We start from the raw sequence: 17,596 nt of genomic DNA, 5'->3' as shown, positions 1-17,596 counted from the left end.
CTGTAGAGAGGTGAAGAAAGTACACTCAAACCCATCTGTTAGGCCAGCAATTCATCTGCGAAATCTTTGGTTGCAATTCTCGAATTTTTGATGTCCCTATCTGACTTTGTCCTTGAGCAAGATTGAAGAAAATATTGCTCGAGGTAGCTACAAGTATAGAAAGGCTCGCCTTGGCAAGTGCCGGACCTGAATTTAGCCACCCTCGACATCTTTATTTACCTTACAGTAGCGTGAGCGTCCCAGCTTTGAACCCGTGTCTCCACAAAGCTTCATCCACAAGACAGTCCAAAATGTCAGCATCACTGGCTCCTGAATGTGACGGGGTCAAAGAGTACGTATTCTTATGCATGTCTGGATTCCGCTTTGCTTACTTTCTCCAGACGCTATGACACCTGCTTTCTGAAGTGGTACAGCGAGAGTTCGTCCTTCGCCCCCCTCGCTTTGGACTTCGAGGCTAACCTCTCCAGAATACCTCCGGGGAAAAGGCACGGAAGATGAATGTGCGGCTTTGTTCAAAGACTACAAGAAGTGCTTGACTGTCAGTGGCCGCTCTCCCTGAAAAGCTACCTATGTGAAGACTGACAAGAGTAGAGCGCTCTGAAGGAAAGGGGTATCGACCAGATGTTGGAGGAGGCCCGGGCAGATCACAAGGAGAGTGACGAGGCTCACATGCGTCGAAGTTGTAGGTTCAACCTAAGAGAGTGAGTGGGCTAAAACTGACAGACTCGTAGAAGCTGCTCGGACTATGTAAAAATATGAAGTTGATTCAGCGGCATTGGAACGGCGTTAGGAACAGGGAGCTCTACTCTTGCTCTAAATTGAAGCACTTTGTCTCTCGCCCTCGTTGCACTCTCCTTCCCTCTTCCCCCTCTCCCCTCTGCTACCTGCTCCCCATGCATGCAACCGTATTGACTGACAACCTGCGCGTGAACCTTACTGAGTCTCGGAGGGAGTTCTGCTTATTCGATTGGTCCCGGAGCTTCGTCGAGGGCCGAATCTCGAATTCTATATACCCAACACCTGAAAAGGATAGCATTACTCTGCCATTGTATTATGAGGATTCCGGGTCTCCAAGCTGTACCTAGATCAGGCCGCAGAGCTCCCAGGCACGGCAGATATCCTAACACGGTTCATCACGTGATAAACCTTAAACAGGCAAAAGCTTAATTTGGGGACCAACAGAACCCCTGCGCGTAGTGACATCTCAGTAGGATCGTGCAGCCAAATGCCGCCTGTAATAACAAAACTCTGAACTCTTTACCGTCCGACTCGTCCACTGGAACATGTCCTGCTGCTTTTGCCTCTTCTCTCTCTCCATATTAGCCATGCGGGAATCGTCGACTTTTTAATCCGATCATCTCATTGCAACACGACTGGCCTTCCCAATCTCCCAATCTCCCAAGGATCCACCACCTCCTCCTCAACATACCGTACCAGTTCTACCCCTCTGGCCTTCTTCTAACAACACGGTGATGCTTCAGCGATAGGAAGAGATTCATGCACCCCTTCTCTATCCTTACCCTTGCGATATTCGTAGCCGGCTACATCACTGCGCGGTGGGATCTGGTTACTCGGCTCTATGAGCTTGCAATCTTCGCCTGGGATCACGGAGTTGTGGTAGGGCTTGCTCTGAGGACAGTCTCATATGCTTGCTAACAGTGATTCTATAGACACGAACCGCCAAAGGATTCGCTATCCTCTCGATTTTCTTCTTCCTGTTCATAATTCCAGTAGAGAGACTCGCTTCAAGGGAGACGGAATTGGTAGGAGAAGTATCCTCCTCGGCGCATTGAATTCAGCTAAACCCTTCTATAGCACCCGAGATCTGGAAATTCCGGGATTTCAGCGCGAGAACAATTGAGACGACGAGGATCATTCTAGTGAACTGCGAAGATCGAATCTGACATGCCAGAGCATGATGGGCTTATGAGAGTATTTTGGCCATTAGACGCACCAAGAACCGATTCGCCTGGCATAATAGTGGGTTGGCGGAATTCAGGGCTTGACGTCTTTGTCGTGGCAATATTGGAGGATGTTGATGTGAGTGGTGGAAATGAAATAGAAACAGCCTGACTGACCCTGAGCCAGGCACGGAACGTGGAGAATGCCCTGAAGATTGGAACGTTATTTCGAAATGCCAGTCACCCCATAGAACGAATATACCAACTATGTGGGCAGTCCTCAATGCATGTCCTGGGCCTGGCGAACACCCCCGAAGCCGACGTCGAGCCCCTCCAAATGCACGCGACCACGGGGCCAGGACTCAGAGAGCCTCAAATATCCTGCGCCAGAGCTGCAACGATACAGATCATAATGTTTGAGAGACCTCTCCCGAACAGAATGCAATACATATCCTTAGACCCGATCTCGTTAGCTTTGGGGGATCAGGCTGAAAAGACAGTTCATGCTCCAGGAAGCGTAGATGCGGAAGAGGAGAAGGAAGAGATGAGAAACAAGGAAAGGAAGAGAGCGCTGGTTGAGAAGTTAAAGTTGCACACCGTGATTAAACATCCACGCTCACAGAAGGAGCTTGCCCTCTCCAGGATTGTCAATCAGATCAATTGCTCTTGGGAGCTACACAAGCTGCTACAGCAGAACATATCACTCGTTGGGACACGTTCACGGCGGAGCTTAAGCGTCTCAGAGAGGGTGGTTGAGTCTGCAACGAGCATGCGCGACTTCGTGGTGATGGCAATTCTGCAACTAATTACTGTCTACATATATCCAACTGTGCGACGAGCCTTTATTATCGGTCTTCTGGGTCATCGGGTTGCCGCTGAAGCGCTTCTACTAGTGCTTGAGTGGAGGGCAAGGCCGGACTATGCAGCTCTGAAGGACATATCGGCAACAGCCCAACAAGTTGAAATACGGCTGCAGCAATTCTGTTACTGGCCAATGCAGTATGTAACCCTACGGAAACGTAAGGACGACTGGGAGAGTGTTACGACTAGCCACGCAGATTATATCAGGTTCTATAATAGTCTCTGGTTAGTCGCCAATGATGTGATAATCGGTATTGCCCTTGGGTCGTACATTATCGATAATTCAGCATGGGTGGCCGAGTCTATCAGCGGAGTTCTAAGCACATATTCTATTGCCGCCTTACAGAGAACGATATCTTGGTTGATGGACTGGCCAGCTGGGCTAAAGCTGAACAATGAGTTGGCCGCTTTCCTTGGTGACCTCTTCCTATGGGTCATTGATCACTGGTCAAGTGCGTATAATCCTTTATTGATAGACAAATTTTCTGACTCCCTTAGGCTGTATCGAAACTCTGCGTCCCGCTCTACCTCACCTCATTTGGTTCATCGGATTCTCAAGCTTTGCGGGTGCCAGTATGCCGATTGCCGTCTTCTCGGATCTCGTCTCGATATTGACCATACACATATATTCGTTCTACATGGCCTCAGCCCGAATCTTCAACTGGCAGTATACCATACTCATCTCCCTATTCCAACTCTTTCGAGGAAAGAAGCACAATGTGCTCCGGAAACGAATTGACTCATGCGATTACGATCTCGACCAACTGCTCCTGGGCACAATCTTGTTCACACTACTCTTCTTCTTACTACCGACGGTGGTTGTATTTTACCTCACGTTTGCATGCTCACGCATGGCGATTATCTGCTTAAAGGCCATTTTAGATACATTGCTAGCTTGCCTGAACCATTTCCCACTTTTTGCTCTTATGCTACGAATTAAAGACTCGCAACGACTGCCAGGTTGGTCCTATATATCGTGGAAGGGTGGCAGCGCTGACAATAACAGGTGGCATTCGTTTTGAACTTCGAGATACCCAACAATTCGCGAGTCCTTCTGATAATGCACTCCCAACCTCATATATATACCTCAAGGTGCTTTACTACCCTCCTCCCTCCCATATATTCGCCGTACTAACAAAAATACAAGTCCGTCCCGCTCACGTTTCGCGCTATGTTCCAACAATATTTTCAGCTCGGCCACCGCATCCGCAACCACTACCTCTCCCCGCGCGTTCTTTGGTGTCTTGCCACTGGCCAGTTCGTACCGCCGATCCACCGCAAGAATCTCTATAGTCTGCAATACAGCATGTTGCCTGCGCGCCGAGCAGGCATTTGGGATATGTGGAATGCGTTAGTTAAAACTCCCCCAAAGCAGAAACAAAAACCATCAGGTTGGGAGGGGCGGGCGAATGGGAATGGGAGACGGCTTAATGGTAACGGCAGAAGATACATGCATCATTAGGACTTGCAATAGAAAAGAAGATACTTGTATAGATATTTGTGTGCTAATAATACGTAATTACTGGATATCATCTGGTGATAAATTGCCAGTCTTCCCCGTCTCACTAACTAACAGGTACCTATATATACCTTACCTATACTGGGCATCATAAATTTTAAGCAAGACTTTAGGTATATCTGCGAAAGCAAGAAGATACTCCAATAGCGAAGAACAGAAGGCTTTAGCTGTGCATCACGATGTCTAAAAATGCGAGCAGCTTAATTGATTAGAGTGATTGACATTCTTAACAAAAGCGCGTAGATGTAGATGATGAGAATGTTCAGCTGGGGGGGTTGATTCCGGAATGCACGATGGATTGTGGGCAATAAATGAAGAAATTCGGCAGTTTCTAAGAACAGTTAAGGTTGTATAGTGTAGCGGTTAGCACGTGGGATTTTGACATATCAGAATCATGATTTCCCGAATCCCCGGTTCGAGCCCGGGTACGACCTAATCTATCAGCTTTAGATTTTTTTATTTTTATTTTATTTTTAATCTTTTTCTTCTTTTTATTGCGGCAGCGTGAAGGTTTAATTGATTGAGAAACAGGACAGTGTGGACATTTAAGAATATTTTAGAGTACTTGAGTGTGAATGATATTTCTAGATAGCCAACTGTTAATATTCGAGTTGCTGGGAATATTCAAGCAATTAGGGAGCATCTTAATTGTTGATATCTTAGAATATCCGGAAGATTCAACTTTTTTCTTGGGAGATACTAGTAAAATTAACTTGTACAACTCATCTATTTAATACAAGTTGCAGTTATTTCATCCTGATTCTGATTTCATAGCAAGCACATCTAATCACCGTCACCACCTCTGCCCAAATCCCTCCTCACTCTCCAAACCCTCGCGCCTATGCCGCGGCCCTGCGAGCCCTTAAGCTTCTCCACCCAAGGTGCATCTTGAGACCCAATCCCCACGTCACTCTTGCCCTTCAACTCTCTCCCACCGTCCAAGATTTCCTCATCAAGCCCCTCCAAGTCCGCCTCACCACCTCCTTCTACATTCCCTTTCCGACTCTCCTTCTCAGCCACATCTTTCTGCACCAGTTCCTCGATATACGCCCAACCCGGCGTGTCGAATTTCCCACTAACCAATACAATTGTCTTCCCTTCTTCGTTGATTTCTTGAATCGCTTTGGGGGAAATGGGAGTAAGGACTTGTAGTCTCTGACGAGGGATGTCGATCCCTCGGACGAGAGCCAGACCGAGACAATGTGAGTGTGTGGGGGAGAGAGAAATTGTGTTGAGGGGGTTGAAATAAGGCAGATTCTCTTTGGGGGTACGGACGATAAGCGGGGTCTGCATTCTTTGGATCGGAGGCTCGATCGTTGATGGCTCGAGATCTGGGGATTCCTCGTTCGTGGCATCTTGGTTTTCAGCCTCCCAGCCTGGGATGGCGGCCATATCATCCACCACGACAACAGCGACGAGGGAGCCGTTGATAGCTTCTAGGAGCAAGGGCGGCGGTGGCTGCTCGCCGTAGCACATTATACCAAGAATACCAGCACCTTCGCCGGAGTATTTGATTTCCCAGGGAGGGATGGATGTCAGCGGTCGACCGTCCCAAGTTAATTCTTTCCGATTTTCAGACTTAAGATGGAAGTAAGACATGGCCTGCATGGTCCTCAGATGCGCGGGAGTTCGAGTTGTGTACTCGCTGGCCTGTGAAGGGAGAGTAAGAACGGGAGTAGCCTTCGCTGCCTCGCGAAGACTCTCGACAACTTCTTGAGGCCCATCTTGAGACATATAGACTACGTCCGTAGGTCGGAATTTGGTGATCAATTCCATGAGAATCTCTAATCCAGTTCCTAATATCCAGCCGGGAGTATTGATAACGAGGGGACAATCAGGAACCATGGTCAGGAGGTTACGGTAGTATATAAAAAGATCAAGTGCACAGTTTATGTACAAAGTCGGATCCATGGAAGGCGTTATTGCTCCGATCGTATGTGCACGAATTATTCGACTCTGGTTGCCTGGAATCGGATGCGTGAACGGTGGACCAAAATTCGGTTCCTGGAGGTGTATGAGACTTAATTGCCCTTGTGAGGAGTATTCAGGCTGTCCTGGATCGAGGTCCAATATAGCTACACCCTTGGACTTGCCAAGACGTGAGATGTGATTTGGGTTGCTCTCAGCGGCTGGAGAAAGCAGTCTATTTGTAAGGAGTTTCGCAAATGTTGATTTCCCTGATCCTTTTGGGCCACAGATCAAAATACTCGGAGTCTTTTTGTTAGTTTGTGTCGTGAATTTTGACAAAAACTGATTCCACTCCGGAGGAGAGACGACAGGTTGCAAGTAAGCTTTTTGTGGACTATCTTTGGAAGAGAATAGCTTATATATGTTAGCCTAGATCGTAAGGACGGGGGCAGAGAACATACAATTTGAAAAGAGCTCTTTTTATCGTCCTTCAAAAGAGCACTGTATTCTGAGCCCAATGGACCTGAATCGTCATTCCATAGCTTGCCGAAAAGAGAAGACAAAGGCCTCAAAAGCCCCAGCCCGCTATTGCACTGACGGACTTTGATTTCAGCATCATTGATATCGGTTGTCAAACATCTTATGACCGGCAGTGAGTGCGTTGAAGGAGCAAAGACTCGATAAATAGTATTAGAGGGCCCGAGTGTTGCGCCCAGCAGCGTGATCTGACCCTTTCGTATAGTAAGATCATATTCTCCCAATATTACTAGCCGCTTGACGGTATTAGAAAATGTCTATCTGTAGGGAAATAAATACCAGACCTCTCCAGGGGCTATTTTCAAGGTTAAGGAGCCACTTCCAGCTGCTTTCACGTTCCTTTCATTCGGCCTGAAGGTGGATAATACTATTGCTGGTTCTTGACGGATAACTTCAGGGGATACAGCACGTGATTGAAAACTGCTTGAAAGTCAGAGACCGAGAAAGATCTTCTATATGATGATTTGAGTAATACGAAGAATTCGGCGCATCCTCTTCAGAATCGAGGGCTTTTTCAACATGATCAGATCCTCTCTCGATGTCTTCAATCTGCAAGGTAGGCGCTGTAGAAGCAGCATCTTGAAGAGCCGATTTGCCTAGAATATCATTCGACGGCGAAGGTACTCCAGTCGAGACCGTGGGTGTCTCTCTAACTTCCACGTCTTGGGTGTTGCTCCTTATACTGGGAGTGCTCTTCTCAGTTTTTAAGCTTCTTCTCGCGGCAAAAGCACTGAGTTCTAGGGCGACTCAGCAGGGATCTTCCCATTGGCATTTTAGCTTGACTTACGAGGAGGGGTATCATTTAATTTCCTTCTTTTGTTTGAAGACATTTTGTCTTTTCCATGAATTGATGCGGTTGTGTTGAGCAATGTCCAATAGCAAAAGTTAAGGGACAAGGCTGGGGCGATTCAAAGTGGAGCCGATGTTTTCCCGAAGAGCTGTAAAAAAAAAGTTCCCGACTTCCAAATCTTTGGAACGTAAACCTCGACCAGTGCCGCATCCAGTCGTACTTCATACAGCTACGCTCGGAGCCATGCCTTCTGCTAAAGACGTGGCCAAGGAGGCCAAGAAGGCCAAGGATAAGAAACCGGCTGTATCCAAGATGCCCGCGAAAAAAGCTCCGCCACCAAGCAAATTGAGTACTGAGTACGTCCAAGACAGTGATTCCGACGCCAATTCGACCAGCGATGACGGCTCTCTACCAGACAATCCAGCTGCAGCCAAAGCAAAAGCCAGTGGCAAAGCAAAAAATGCAGTTGCCGACAGCAGCTCAAGTGGAAGCGGAAGTGGAAGTGAGAGTGAGAGTGGTAGTGAGAGCAGCGCAAATGAGAGTAGTAGTGAAGAGGACGAGGACGAGGACGAGGATGGATCAAGTGAGGAAGAGGAAGAGGAAACCAATAGCCCAGTGGTTTCCAAACCTAAGTAAGTTTCTTCACGTCTAATATTGCATCTGCTAATCTAAGTTGCAGACAATCCTCGACACAATCGAGTACGAAAGCTGTGACTTTGCAAGAGCCCGCCCCTTACAGCCCTCCTACTGGATTCAAAAGCGCTTCTGTCAATGGTACCACGAAATCATCGCAGTTGTTCAAGGAGTCGAATCTGCAGGGAAAGCAAATCTGGTATATTACTGCGCCAGCATCAGCACCCCTCTCATCTATAGAGGAGCTCTCATTACTTGACATAAAAGAGCACAGGAAGGTATTGTCACACAAGGGTGATAATTATGGTTTCTTTGAAGATGAGAGTGAGGCAACAGCAATCACCAAGGTCTTGGTTCCGAGTAGCTCAGATGATGGTTATCGTTCTGGTAGGCAAACATACATTAACACAAGTTTTACCCCGCTAAGGCTCGTAGCAAAAACTCCCGTCAACAAGATACTACATCTTCAGCAAATTGTCCAACCACCAAGCCTCCCTCAAATTACGACTCCCGCCAAAAAGCCCGTTCGTCAGCAACCTCGCGGCTTGAAGATGCGTTTTCGCCCGATTGGTTTCAGCAATGGTGACATGGGAAGAATAGGTTCAAGCTCTTCATCGGAGGGCGAAAGCTCAGATCAGGAGATGCAAGATGCACCAGCTGCAAAGTTCCGCAAACCCGAGTCTCTATCAGCCACGGAATCCTCAGACGGATCTGAAGACGATGATTCTAGCTCTCACGCCAAGAAGACCAAAGCTCCACCGAAATCTTCAAAATCAAAAGCCCCTGCTGTTGAATCAAGCAAGAAAACCGATGGTTCATTGAAGAGAAAAAGTAGTGAGGGAGGCGACAAAAAATCAAAACACAGTTCGTCTACATCAACAAATGCAACTGACGACAGAAGGCTAAAAAGAATAAAGAGAAAACAGATAAAAAGTCAAAAGACCATAAACAGCCAATCAGTGCCAACTGAGGCTCGCAATACCGACTCGATGATGCTGCCTCCCAGAGCTCGAACGTCACTTACCCCTATTCCGCCCCCGACATCCAAGATCGCGAACTCGAAAGCCTCAATTGTACCTCCGTCACATTTACTAAATAGAATCACCCCAATTCCACCACCAATCTCGACGCAGATTTCCTCGCAGTCATCACACGTCTCACTGAGCCCTTCTAACCCTCGAACAGCCGTAAGCGAAGCCATATCGAAAGACTACTCACATTTAGACGAGCAGATCCGAGCAATCGATCCCGGTCTGACGAGAAAGGAGCGCAGGAATGAAATCAAGAGACTTAAAAGGAGCGAATCAAGCTATGACTCAAAAGACAAGCGTCGAGGATCGGTCCCTAGTTCAGCTGATATGGTTGTCGGGCCTGTGAAGAACACCTCTATTTCACCACCGCCTTCATCGAAACCTGTTCCATCTTCATCTACACCATCGAATCCAAAAGAGAAGGAGGAGAAGGAGGAGAAGGAGGATAAGGATAAGAAGAAGGAAGAAAAGAAGGCAAGAAAGGAAAAGAAACTGCGAAGGAAGGAGGGGAAAATGGCGAATGAGGTTCTTGACAAAGGAAATGAAACACAAAACTTCTCTCCGCCTCATTCAACATCCGCGATACTACCTCCAAGACATATGTCGAAGCGTTGATTGGCATTGAGATTGACCTCATCGATGTACAGAATATTGGCGGTCGCCTCGGGGTAATTTGGTAGTCGCTAGCGCCGTCGTGTGTTGCTTGTAATGATACCCTGATGAACTATCATTCGCAGAACTAGATCCTACCTATGTGCAAGCATGTGAGCAGAATTATATAGTCTACGATTAATACCGTACAACTAACCAAAAACCTCCCCCGTCTTTGTTTCCTAATTTCCTAACTTTGAACGACGAATACTAGCAGCCAACAGGTCTAAGACTTCCTGGGTTCAAGGTACCTCGACATACCCCTGATGGTGGTGGGAGCGCCTCTTGAGGAGGGGTGCTAATGAGGAGGGGTGGTGTAGACAGTTTATCGGATGTAGAAAATCTAATATTTTAATTGCTTTTGTTCATTATGCCAGTCATTACGACATACATCTCTGCGTGGCTCAAAGAATCATTGAATCATCCTCACTCATCAATACCCAGTCAATGCATCCCAGCCAACGCTATTCCAAGGCGCGAGCACGATTGCCGTTTGTGTATCCCCAACTCTCCCGGTTCCTGCGAAAGCCTCTGCAAGCTGACTAGCCTCCAGCTCACCTCGCGGAGGGACGACTTTCATAGCAGTCTTCAACGACATATCGGCCGCATACTCATCCCCTCCTATCTCGGCCAGACGGCCCCAGCCATGTGGTTGATTTGGATGCAAGAAAATATCAGTTTGTACCTCCGCCATTACCATCTGCTCGGGGTCGCCTTCGGATAATGCGGCGATTGCACGGAGGATCTCGCCTACATGGGTTTGTTCTCGATCTGTGAGGGTATGCGTGGCCCGCAAGTCTTGAAGGCTCGCAGTGACAGCCTCGAGACTTTCATCATCCTTGTCAAACACAGCGATGACACCGAGCAAGAGTACCGATTGCACGTGGTCGGGGTGGCTCTCAACACAGTCGAAAAGATATTCCTGAGCTTTGCCTCTCGACTCTTCGGTACCTATAGCCCACAGGACCTGCGCTAGCAGACATACAGCATCGGGGTTACCATTGGATTCCTCAAGAGCTGGTTGGAAGTATTCAAGGGCGGCTTTTGGATCATCAGAGTAATAATGTGCCAAGCCGACGGTGAGATGCGCGGAGAGCCTGCATTTCTGACGCGCCGTCGTGGAGAGGTCATTCCCTGCGTCTTCAGCACTGAGCTGTAAGGCTGTCTCTCCACTGTCGATAGCTTGGGAATAAAGACCAGCTGCCAGTTGTGATCGAGCAAGGTCTGCCTTTGCTAAAGCAAAACGGGAAAATGAGGCAGGCGATTCGGTAACTTCGTAGTCTGCCTCGACGGTGGTGCATATTTTTGACAGAGTCTCCACTGCCGATGAAATATTATCTATCCTCTCCAGAAAGAGAGTCGATAGATGTTGGTACACCAGATCATCAGGAGCCATAGATTGCAACTGATTTAGAGCAAAGAGTGGTTGTACAAGATCTGTGATGCTTGAACCTTCTTTTGATGCAAGTATTTGGTCGAATACCGACTGACAGTATTGTCTCTTTGTGATCAATGAGGAAGAATCTGATATTTCCATGGCATGAGTAAAGAGAAGTTCGGCTTCTTTCGGATTATCTGTCATAAGAGCAATGAGCCCCTGTCCGACCCAAGCGTGCGCAAAGTCTGGATCCGTTGATTGAGCCCTGGTAAATGCATCATTTGCGAGCTGAATGTCATTTTGTATCAAGTAGAGTGCCCCTAAGTTACTCCAGGTTTGGGCGCTCCTTTCATTCAAGAACAGAGACCGTACAAATGAATGTTGTGCTACCTTTGGATTCATCTCACTGGTAACAACACCAAGCGCGTTCCAGAATTCAGAATTACCCGCCTCCAATTCGATGGCTCTTTTGAAACAACGTACGGCTGCTTTCAAATATCTAGTAGATCTCTTCTTCAGCCCCGCAGATAGACAGACGTGCGCTCGATGCTCCATCCAGCCAAGATTGTAGTATGCAACTGCTTGGGCATGCATATCGTGAGCCGAGGCGTGTATGGCTCTTTTGTGGGATAATATTGCAGCATGCAAGCAGCGTGTCAAGTTTAGCCCATGCTGTTCATCGTCTGGAAAGAGTCCTTTGGCACGAACAAGGTCGAGACCGACACCATCAACATCAGTAAATATATTATAGGCATCGTCTGCATCTCCGGCCAGTAGCAATTGCTCCATATTACTAAATGGAAAGGCCGAAATGCGGTTCGGAACCCACGAGAAGACTGCACAAGCATCTCCGACGGCTCTCCAAAGATTGAAAGCAGTTGCCGTAGTTTTAGCCAGTATGAGAGCCGCATCAATAGTTTCGGTTGCACGTTGAGCTGCGTGTCCAAAGAGGCCTTTATCGATTCCATCCCAGGCGCTGTCAACAAGAGTCTGAATCAAGGCGATGGAAACACCGTATTCCCCTGGACGGCCTTGAAGAACTGACTGGTATCCTTGGATAGCATCGTCATAATCACCAAGCTCTCGCTTGACGTTTGCAAGCATGTACTTTGCAAACCAAGTTTCACCAGACTTTTGTTGCTCGATTTCATGCTCGAACTTCTCTGCATGCTGGAAAGCTTTCGTGGCGGCAATATACCTCCCAGAATTGTGATAGCTTTCACCAAGACCAACCCATGAATGATAATCATTGGGCGTAATTCGTAGTGCGGACTGGAATGACACGATGCTCTTTGCATAGTCCTGCTTGTTCAGCTCCGCCACCCCAAGCGCAGCAAAGGGCCAGCTGACGCCTTTTTTCTTGGAACCAGGTGCGGGCTTGACCTTTCCAGAGTCGACTACTCGTTGTGCAACAGCTTCAACAAGTTCCCATTCACCTTGTTCGGCAAACAATCTGGCCAACCGCTCCGCAGCTTCCACCTCGGATGACGAAAGCTCGAACGCCTTTTGAAAGCACTTCCGTGATCGTTTTTTGTCCTTTGCATAATCGGCATAAAATATCCCCAGACTAGTATAGGCTGGTGCAAAGTTCAAGTTACTCCTCAATGCAGCCATAAAAAGGGAGTAAGCTCCATCTCTAGCTTTCCTGGCAGCCTTGGAAGTATCGATATTCCACATGCAGACTCCTACCCGGTATTGTGTCTGAGCTAGTAGATCACGAGATCGAAGGTCTTTGGGATCAATTTTAGGAAGGCAAGCCTCCAAGTCGTGTTTGCCTTTAGCGTAATCGCCGCCGAGTGCTCTAACCCAAGCAGCCTCAGCCTTGATACGAACGTTGCTTGGATCTCTTTCGAGTGCCCGTTCTAGGAAATCAATAGCCGCAGGATAGTCTTCTTCTTCCTCATAGATCAAACCAATACCTATCAAAGCGGGAGTTGAAGTAGGATTTCTAGTCAGAAGTCCTTCGAATAGAGCTTTCGCCTCTGGGTGGTTCTTTGGTGACTGATAGAAAACCAGTGCAGTCCCGAGGAGTGAAGTGATTGCTTCAGAAGAGTGCTCAAACGGCACTCCAGTTTTATTCGATTCATCCATAACCAGTCGTCGCGCATTGCGCATCAGCTCTACAACACTCTCATGCTCATCCAGAAACTGATAGTATTCCCCCATCAACCGGTGGGCAAGTATTGACTTCGGCGCGTCAGACATGCCTTCAGTCATCACCAGAAGGCGCTCTTCGCCGATCAATGGAGCATCTAGAGCAACTCCTCCACCATCTTCGTCTTCATCTTCACTCTCATCTGACGCTGGTTCAATTCGAGCTTGGGGTTGGGCGGGCGGTGGTGGAGGAAATGGAGATATCTCGCTCGTCATGAATCCACGCAACACTTGAGCAAGACCACTTGTTGGAAAAAACGCGATGTATTCACGTAAGATATTCGCGTCCAGGTCTTGAATGTTTTCCACATCCTTCCATTCAATTGCAATGTCCCACGCTAACTTGTAGGGATGTTTGATTATCACCATGTCATTAGCCAACTTGAGTACTTTAGCACGCTTCTCCTTCTTCTCCTGATTTGGTGGAAGAACCGTTAAAGCGTCAAGGCATCGCTGAAGAAGCTTCTCCTCATATTGACGACGAACTTCGTCGTCATTGCTCCAGTCTATGATCTTGGCGTACAAGTCCTCCAGATCACTATCTCGTAATACTTCGCGTTTGACTTCTATTGTGACCTGACCGACCTTTGCACCTAATCTCGTTCTTCGTTCGCCAATCTCTTTATTTATGCGTTCCTTCTCGTCAAATTCTGTAAGTTGGGCCATCATTTGATACGTTTGTGCTGGGTGCGGAATGCTTCCTTCCAGGAACTCGTATATCGGACTAGTTGGTAAGACGATCTCATATGCGTGTTTGTGTTGCATACGCGTGCCTTGGTTCTTTGCGAACGCAAGAAACTTGTCCACAACATCCTGGGCTTTGTATCTATCGTCCAGATTTTGATAGATCTCAGCCAACTTTAATGCAGCAACCTGGTACCGAGAAAGCGTATCACCACCTTGTTTCTCATACAACTGAATAAGGCCTTGCCAAGCCTGAGGGTCAGAATCTTTGATTTTGGTTGCTGCATCGTATGCGGTCTCGGCTTCGGCATATTTGGCCTGTTTGTCGAGGGCGAATCCAAGAAATATCAACCTATATAGGCGGTTAGCAGGAACCCACAGCTCAAGGTCAAATAGCCAAGTGGCCAATTCTGCGCGGCTTCTACTTACGCGTGGTAGCTTTTGGGATCTGATGCAAGTAAGTTCCGGGATTGCTGTACCGCTTCGTCGTAGTTCTGAGCCTTGATGGCTGCGCCGATGGCTTTCAGCGCGGTCTTTGACGATGACATAGCTTAGCAGATGCTTCACCAGCGGTCATATCTGCATTAGATGTGAAATTGTATGGATGGTAAGGATTGTATGGAAAGTCTTCTGTCGCTTGTGAGGGGCTTTTGAATTCAATTCTGTATTTCCGACAGCCTTGTGCAGGTAAAGTCGGTATCTAGCGTGTCAGTGCCGGCAATCCTTGTCAGCCCCGCTTGATACTGTACGTCGTCGTTGTTCCACCCTGGTTCGGCGATTGTGACGACGACATCATTCATCCACCCGATCTCCCTGCTGTGTATGAATCCCGACAATCCTCTGAATTCCCTGTGCATGGTTGAGCTAATCCTGAATGCTGAAGACGAAGAATTTGCCCATTTCTAATTCCATCATTGATAACTCTCCCGGCTCACCGTTGAGCCTCGGGGGTTACATCCCTCTCGAGCTTGATCCGTAGTACGCTCCTCCTCCAGGCCTGAGGAGTTTCTGGAGGCTTCCAGTCTTCGGGCTCGAGAAGTACGCAGTATGGCTCCTCTGAGACTCACGATTGAGGACGGCCTCTTCCGCGATTCGCATGGGCGTCAAGTAACTCTTCGGGGAATCAATGTGGCTGGAGATGCCAAGTATCCCAGCAGTCCGAGTCAACCCTCCCACGTCTCAGAGAACTTCTTCGATGGAGACAACGTAAACTTTCATTCTCGACCCTTCCCTCCAGAGGATGCACATATCCACTTCTCCCGACTGAAACGCTGGGGTTACAATACTATTCGATATGTATTTACCTGGGAGGCCATCGAGTCCGCCGGGCCAGGTATATATGACGAAGAATGGATTCAACATACAATTGGAATCCTGAGGCTGGCAAGAGATTACGGATTCTATATATTTATGGATCCGCATCAGGATGTTGTACGTCTTCCCCTTCAACGACCAAAGTCCCTGTGCTGATGGATCTTCAATAGTGGTCTAGGTTTTCCGGGGGCTCCGGGGCACCAATGTGGACTCTCTATGCCTGTGGTTTTAACCCCCAAAGCTTCGCAGCGACCGAAGCTGCATTGGTGCACAATACCTATCCCGAGCCCGAGAATTTCCCCAAGATGATTTGGTCGACGAACTACAACCGGCTAGCATGTTCAACCATATTCACCCTCTTCTTTGCTGGACGTGACTTTGCTCCTAAATGCATCATCGATGGGAAGAACATACAAGATTACTTGCAGGATCATTTTGTCAATGCTTGTGCACACCTGGCGAAACGAATCCACGAGGCTGGTGACATCGAGGACGAAATAGTTATTGGATGGGAAAGCATGAATGAACCGAATCACGGATTGGTAGGCTTACCAGACATATCAGCTATTCCAAGTGAACAAAAACTGCAAAAGGGCACATCCCCGACAGCGTGGCAGGGCATGCTGACCGGGTCCGGAAGGGCATGCGAGATTGATACCTGGGAATTTGGAGGTATGGGGCCATATAAATCTGGCCGCGTCCTCGTAGATCCACAAGGTGAAACTGCATGGCTTCCAGCAGACTATGACGATTCTAGATATGGATACAAACGAGATCCAGGTTGGAAGCTTGGAGAATGCATCTGGGCGCAGCACGGGGTCTGGGATCCTAGCAGTGATAGGCTCTTGAAGAAGGATTATTTCAAAAGGAATCCCCGCACTGGCAAACTTCTGACCTACGAGGAGTTTACGAATTCTTATTACATGGACCATTATCGCAAATACAGAGATGCAATTCGCACACATCACAAGAATTCGATCCTCTTCTGCCAACCTCCGGTTCTGGAGATCCCCCCGTCAATAAAGGGCACCGCAGATGATGATCCGAAGATGGTCTACGCACCACATTACTATGATGGTATCACTCTTATGACTAAGAAGTGGAATCGGTACTGGAACGTTGACGTTTTTGGTGTCTTGCGAGGTCGTTATCTGACCCCAGCATTCGCTGTCAGGCTTGGAGAGACTGCGATTAGGAACTGCTTCAGAGATCAATTATTAGCGATCAAAAAGGAGGGTGAAGATTATATGGGGAATCATCCCTGTGTCTTGACAGAATTCGGCATTCCTTATGACATGGACAATAAGTATGCTTATAAGACAGGGGACTATTCAAGTCAAATTGGCGCCATGGATGCAAATCACTTTGCCGTCGAATCTAGTTCTATGGCCGGATATACCTTGTGGCTCTATATGTGTGAGGTAAGTCGATATTTGCTCCCTATATAATCGAGTCTCCGCTAACAAGAGGCAGAACAAGCACTCCTTAGGTGATCAATGGAACGGAGAGGACCTGTCGATTTTCTCTCTTGATGATCAACCCTTGCCCCTTTCTCCCATGCCGACACCACCCAATGGATCAACATCATCATTGATCCCAAAAGCGGGATCTAACACAAAGACAGAGAATTTTGACGAATCCGGTGTGAACCCTGGAAATCTAAAAGATAAATTGAGAACACCTTCTATTTCGTCAAAAATGACAGATGCACCCGAATTAACCAATGCTCCCGGATTCAGAGCTGCGGAAGCCTACGTACGACCAGCGCCCATCGAAACTGTTGGCAAGATTATCAATTACGGATTTGATCTTCGCAATTGCATCTTTACACTCCGGCTTCAAGCCCCTAAAGCCGGATCAGAAGACCAACCTACAGAAATCTTCCTTCCGGAATTTCACTTTCCCAAGGACAAATGTGAGGTGGAGGTTAGCTCCGGAAAATGGACTATTAGCACGGACGATGAAGATGGTGGCTTGATCCAAAAGTTAAGATGGTGGCACGTCGAGGGCGAGCACTCTATCCAAGTCACTGGCGTGCGGAGAAGTCAAAACACGATGCTGGGGAGAGAAGACGAGGAAGGTTACTTGGACCAGTGCCAGCCGAGCAAGTGCAATGTGATGTAGGGAGCAATGGAGTTACGCGTGATGGTATGCTTTTATTTGGGCGCAATGGCATTTAACATCAGAAGGTCTATCGTTAGGGAACCGGATTGATTTGGAACTGTTGAGAAGCCT

At 47.8% G+C, this 17,596-nt stretch overlaps 7 protein-coding genes across 7 annotated transcripts; 5 read left to right on the top strand and 2 right to left on the bottom strand.

Annotated features, from left to right (window-relative positions):
- The first annotated feature begins 35 nt into the window (after nucleotides 1-35).
- Nucleotides 36-840, top strand: M430DRAFT_127926 (hypothetical protein). Its single transcript, XM_024862044.1, has 5 exons — nucleotides 36-331; nucleotides 381-418; nucleotides 468-538; nucleotides 592-682; nucleotides 732-840. Coding segments are annotated over exons 1-5 (243 nt in total). The 5' UTR covers nucleotides 36-290; the 3' UTR covers nucleotides 734-840.
- A 657-nt stretch (nucleotides 841-1,497) lies between these two features.
- Nucleotides 1,498-1,881, top strand: M430DRAFT_108976 (hypothetical protein; the record flags this gene model as incomplete). The annotated part of the gene is made up of 3 exons (XM_024861247.1): nucleotides 1,498-1,617; nucleotides 1,671-1,763; nucleotides 1,816-1,881. 3 exons carry the CDS (start codon nucleotides 1,498-1,500, stop codon nucleotides 1,879-1,881), a joined length of 279 nt encoding a protein of 92 aa, XP_024717362.1.
- Nucleotides 1,882-1,905: 24 nt separating this feature from the next.
- M430DRAFT_30960 (hypothetical protein) lies at nucleotides 1,906-4,224 on the top strand (the record flags this gene model as incomplete). The annotated part of the gene is made up of 5 exons (XM_024865995.1): nucleotides 1,906-2,040; nucleotides 2,089-3,214; nucleotides 3,261-3,722; nucleotides 3,769-3,854; nucleotides 3,910-4,224. The coding sequence occupies 5 exons, from the start codon at nucleotides 1,906-1,908 to the stop codon at nucleotides 4,222-4,224; spliced, it is 2,124 nt and encodes a 707-aa protein (XP_024717361.1).
- Nucleotides 4,225-5,064: 840 nt separating this feature from the next.
- On the bottom strand, nucleotides 5,065-7,556 carry M430DRAFT_30959 (hypothetical protein; the record flags this gene model as incomplete). Its single annotated transcript, XM_024865994.1, has 5 exons — nucleotides 5,065-6,603; nucleotides 6,651-6,962; nucleotides 7,011-7,146; nucleotides 7,202-7,463; nucleotides 7,514-7,556. The coding sequence occupies 5 exons, from the start codon at nucleotides 7,554-7,556 to the stop codon at nucleotides 5,065-5,067; spliced, it is 2,292 nt and encodes a 763-aa protein (XP_024717360.1).
- A 203-nt stretch (nucleotides 7,557-7,759) lies between these two features.
- M430DRAFT_53620 (hypothetical protein) lies at nucleotides 7,760-9,119 on the top strand (the record flags this gene model as incomplete). The annotated part of the gene is made up of 4 exons (XM_024868400.1): nucleotides 7,760-8,148; nucleotides 8,196-8,536; nucleotides 8,585-9,013; nucleotides 9,067-9,119. 4 exons carry the CDS (start codon nucleotides 7,760-7,762, stop codon nucleotides 9,117-9,119), a joined length of 1,212 nt encoding a protein of 403 aa, XP_024717359.1.
- Nucleotides 9,120-10,047: 928 nt separating this feature from the next.
- On the bottom strand, nucleotides 10,048-14,702 carry M430DRAFT_45181 (hypothetical protein). The gene is made up of 2 exons (XM_024867749.1): nucleotides 14,477-14,702; nucleotides 10,048-14,399 (listed from the first exon to the last, which is right to left on the bottom strand). Exons 1-2 carry the CDS (start codon nucleotides 14,593-14,595, stop codon nucleotides 10,265-10,267), a joined length of 4,254 nt encoding a protein of 1,417 aa, XP_024717358.1. The 5' UTR covers nucleotides 14,596-14,702; the 3' UTR covers nucleotides 10,048-10,264.
- Nucleotides 14,703-15,094: 392 nt separating this feature from the next.
- M430DRAFT_109248 (glycoside hydrolase family 5 protein) lies at nucleotides 15,095-17,485 on the top strand (the record flags this gene model as incomplete). The annotated part of the gene is made up of 3 exons (XM_024861266.1): nucleotides 15,095-15,478; nucleotides 15,532-16,782; nucleotides 16,835-17,485. 3 exons carry the CDS (start codon nucleotides 15,095-15,097, stop codon nucleotides 17,483-17,485), a joined length of 2,286 nt encoding a protein of 761 aa, XP_024717357.1.
- Nucleotides 17,486-17,596: the final 111 nt, after the last annotated feature.

The sequence above is a fragment of the Amorphotheca resinae genome, assembly GCF_003019875.1.
Source record: "Amorphotheca resinae ATCC 22711 unplaced genomic scaffold M430scaffold_12, whole genome shotgun sequence".
Taxonomy (NCBI): domain Eukaryota; kingdom Fungi; phylum Ascomycota; class Leotiomycetes; order Helotiales; family Amorphothecaceae; genus Amorphotheca; species Amorphotheca resinae.
Note: the sequence above shows the minus strand (reverse complement) of the source record. Positions and strands in the feature narration are given on the sequence as shown.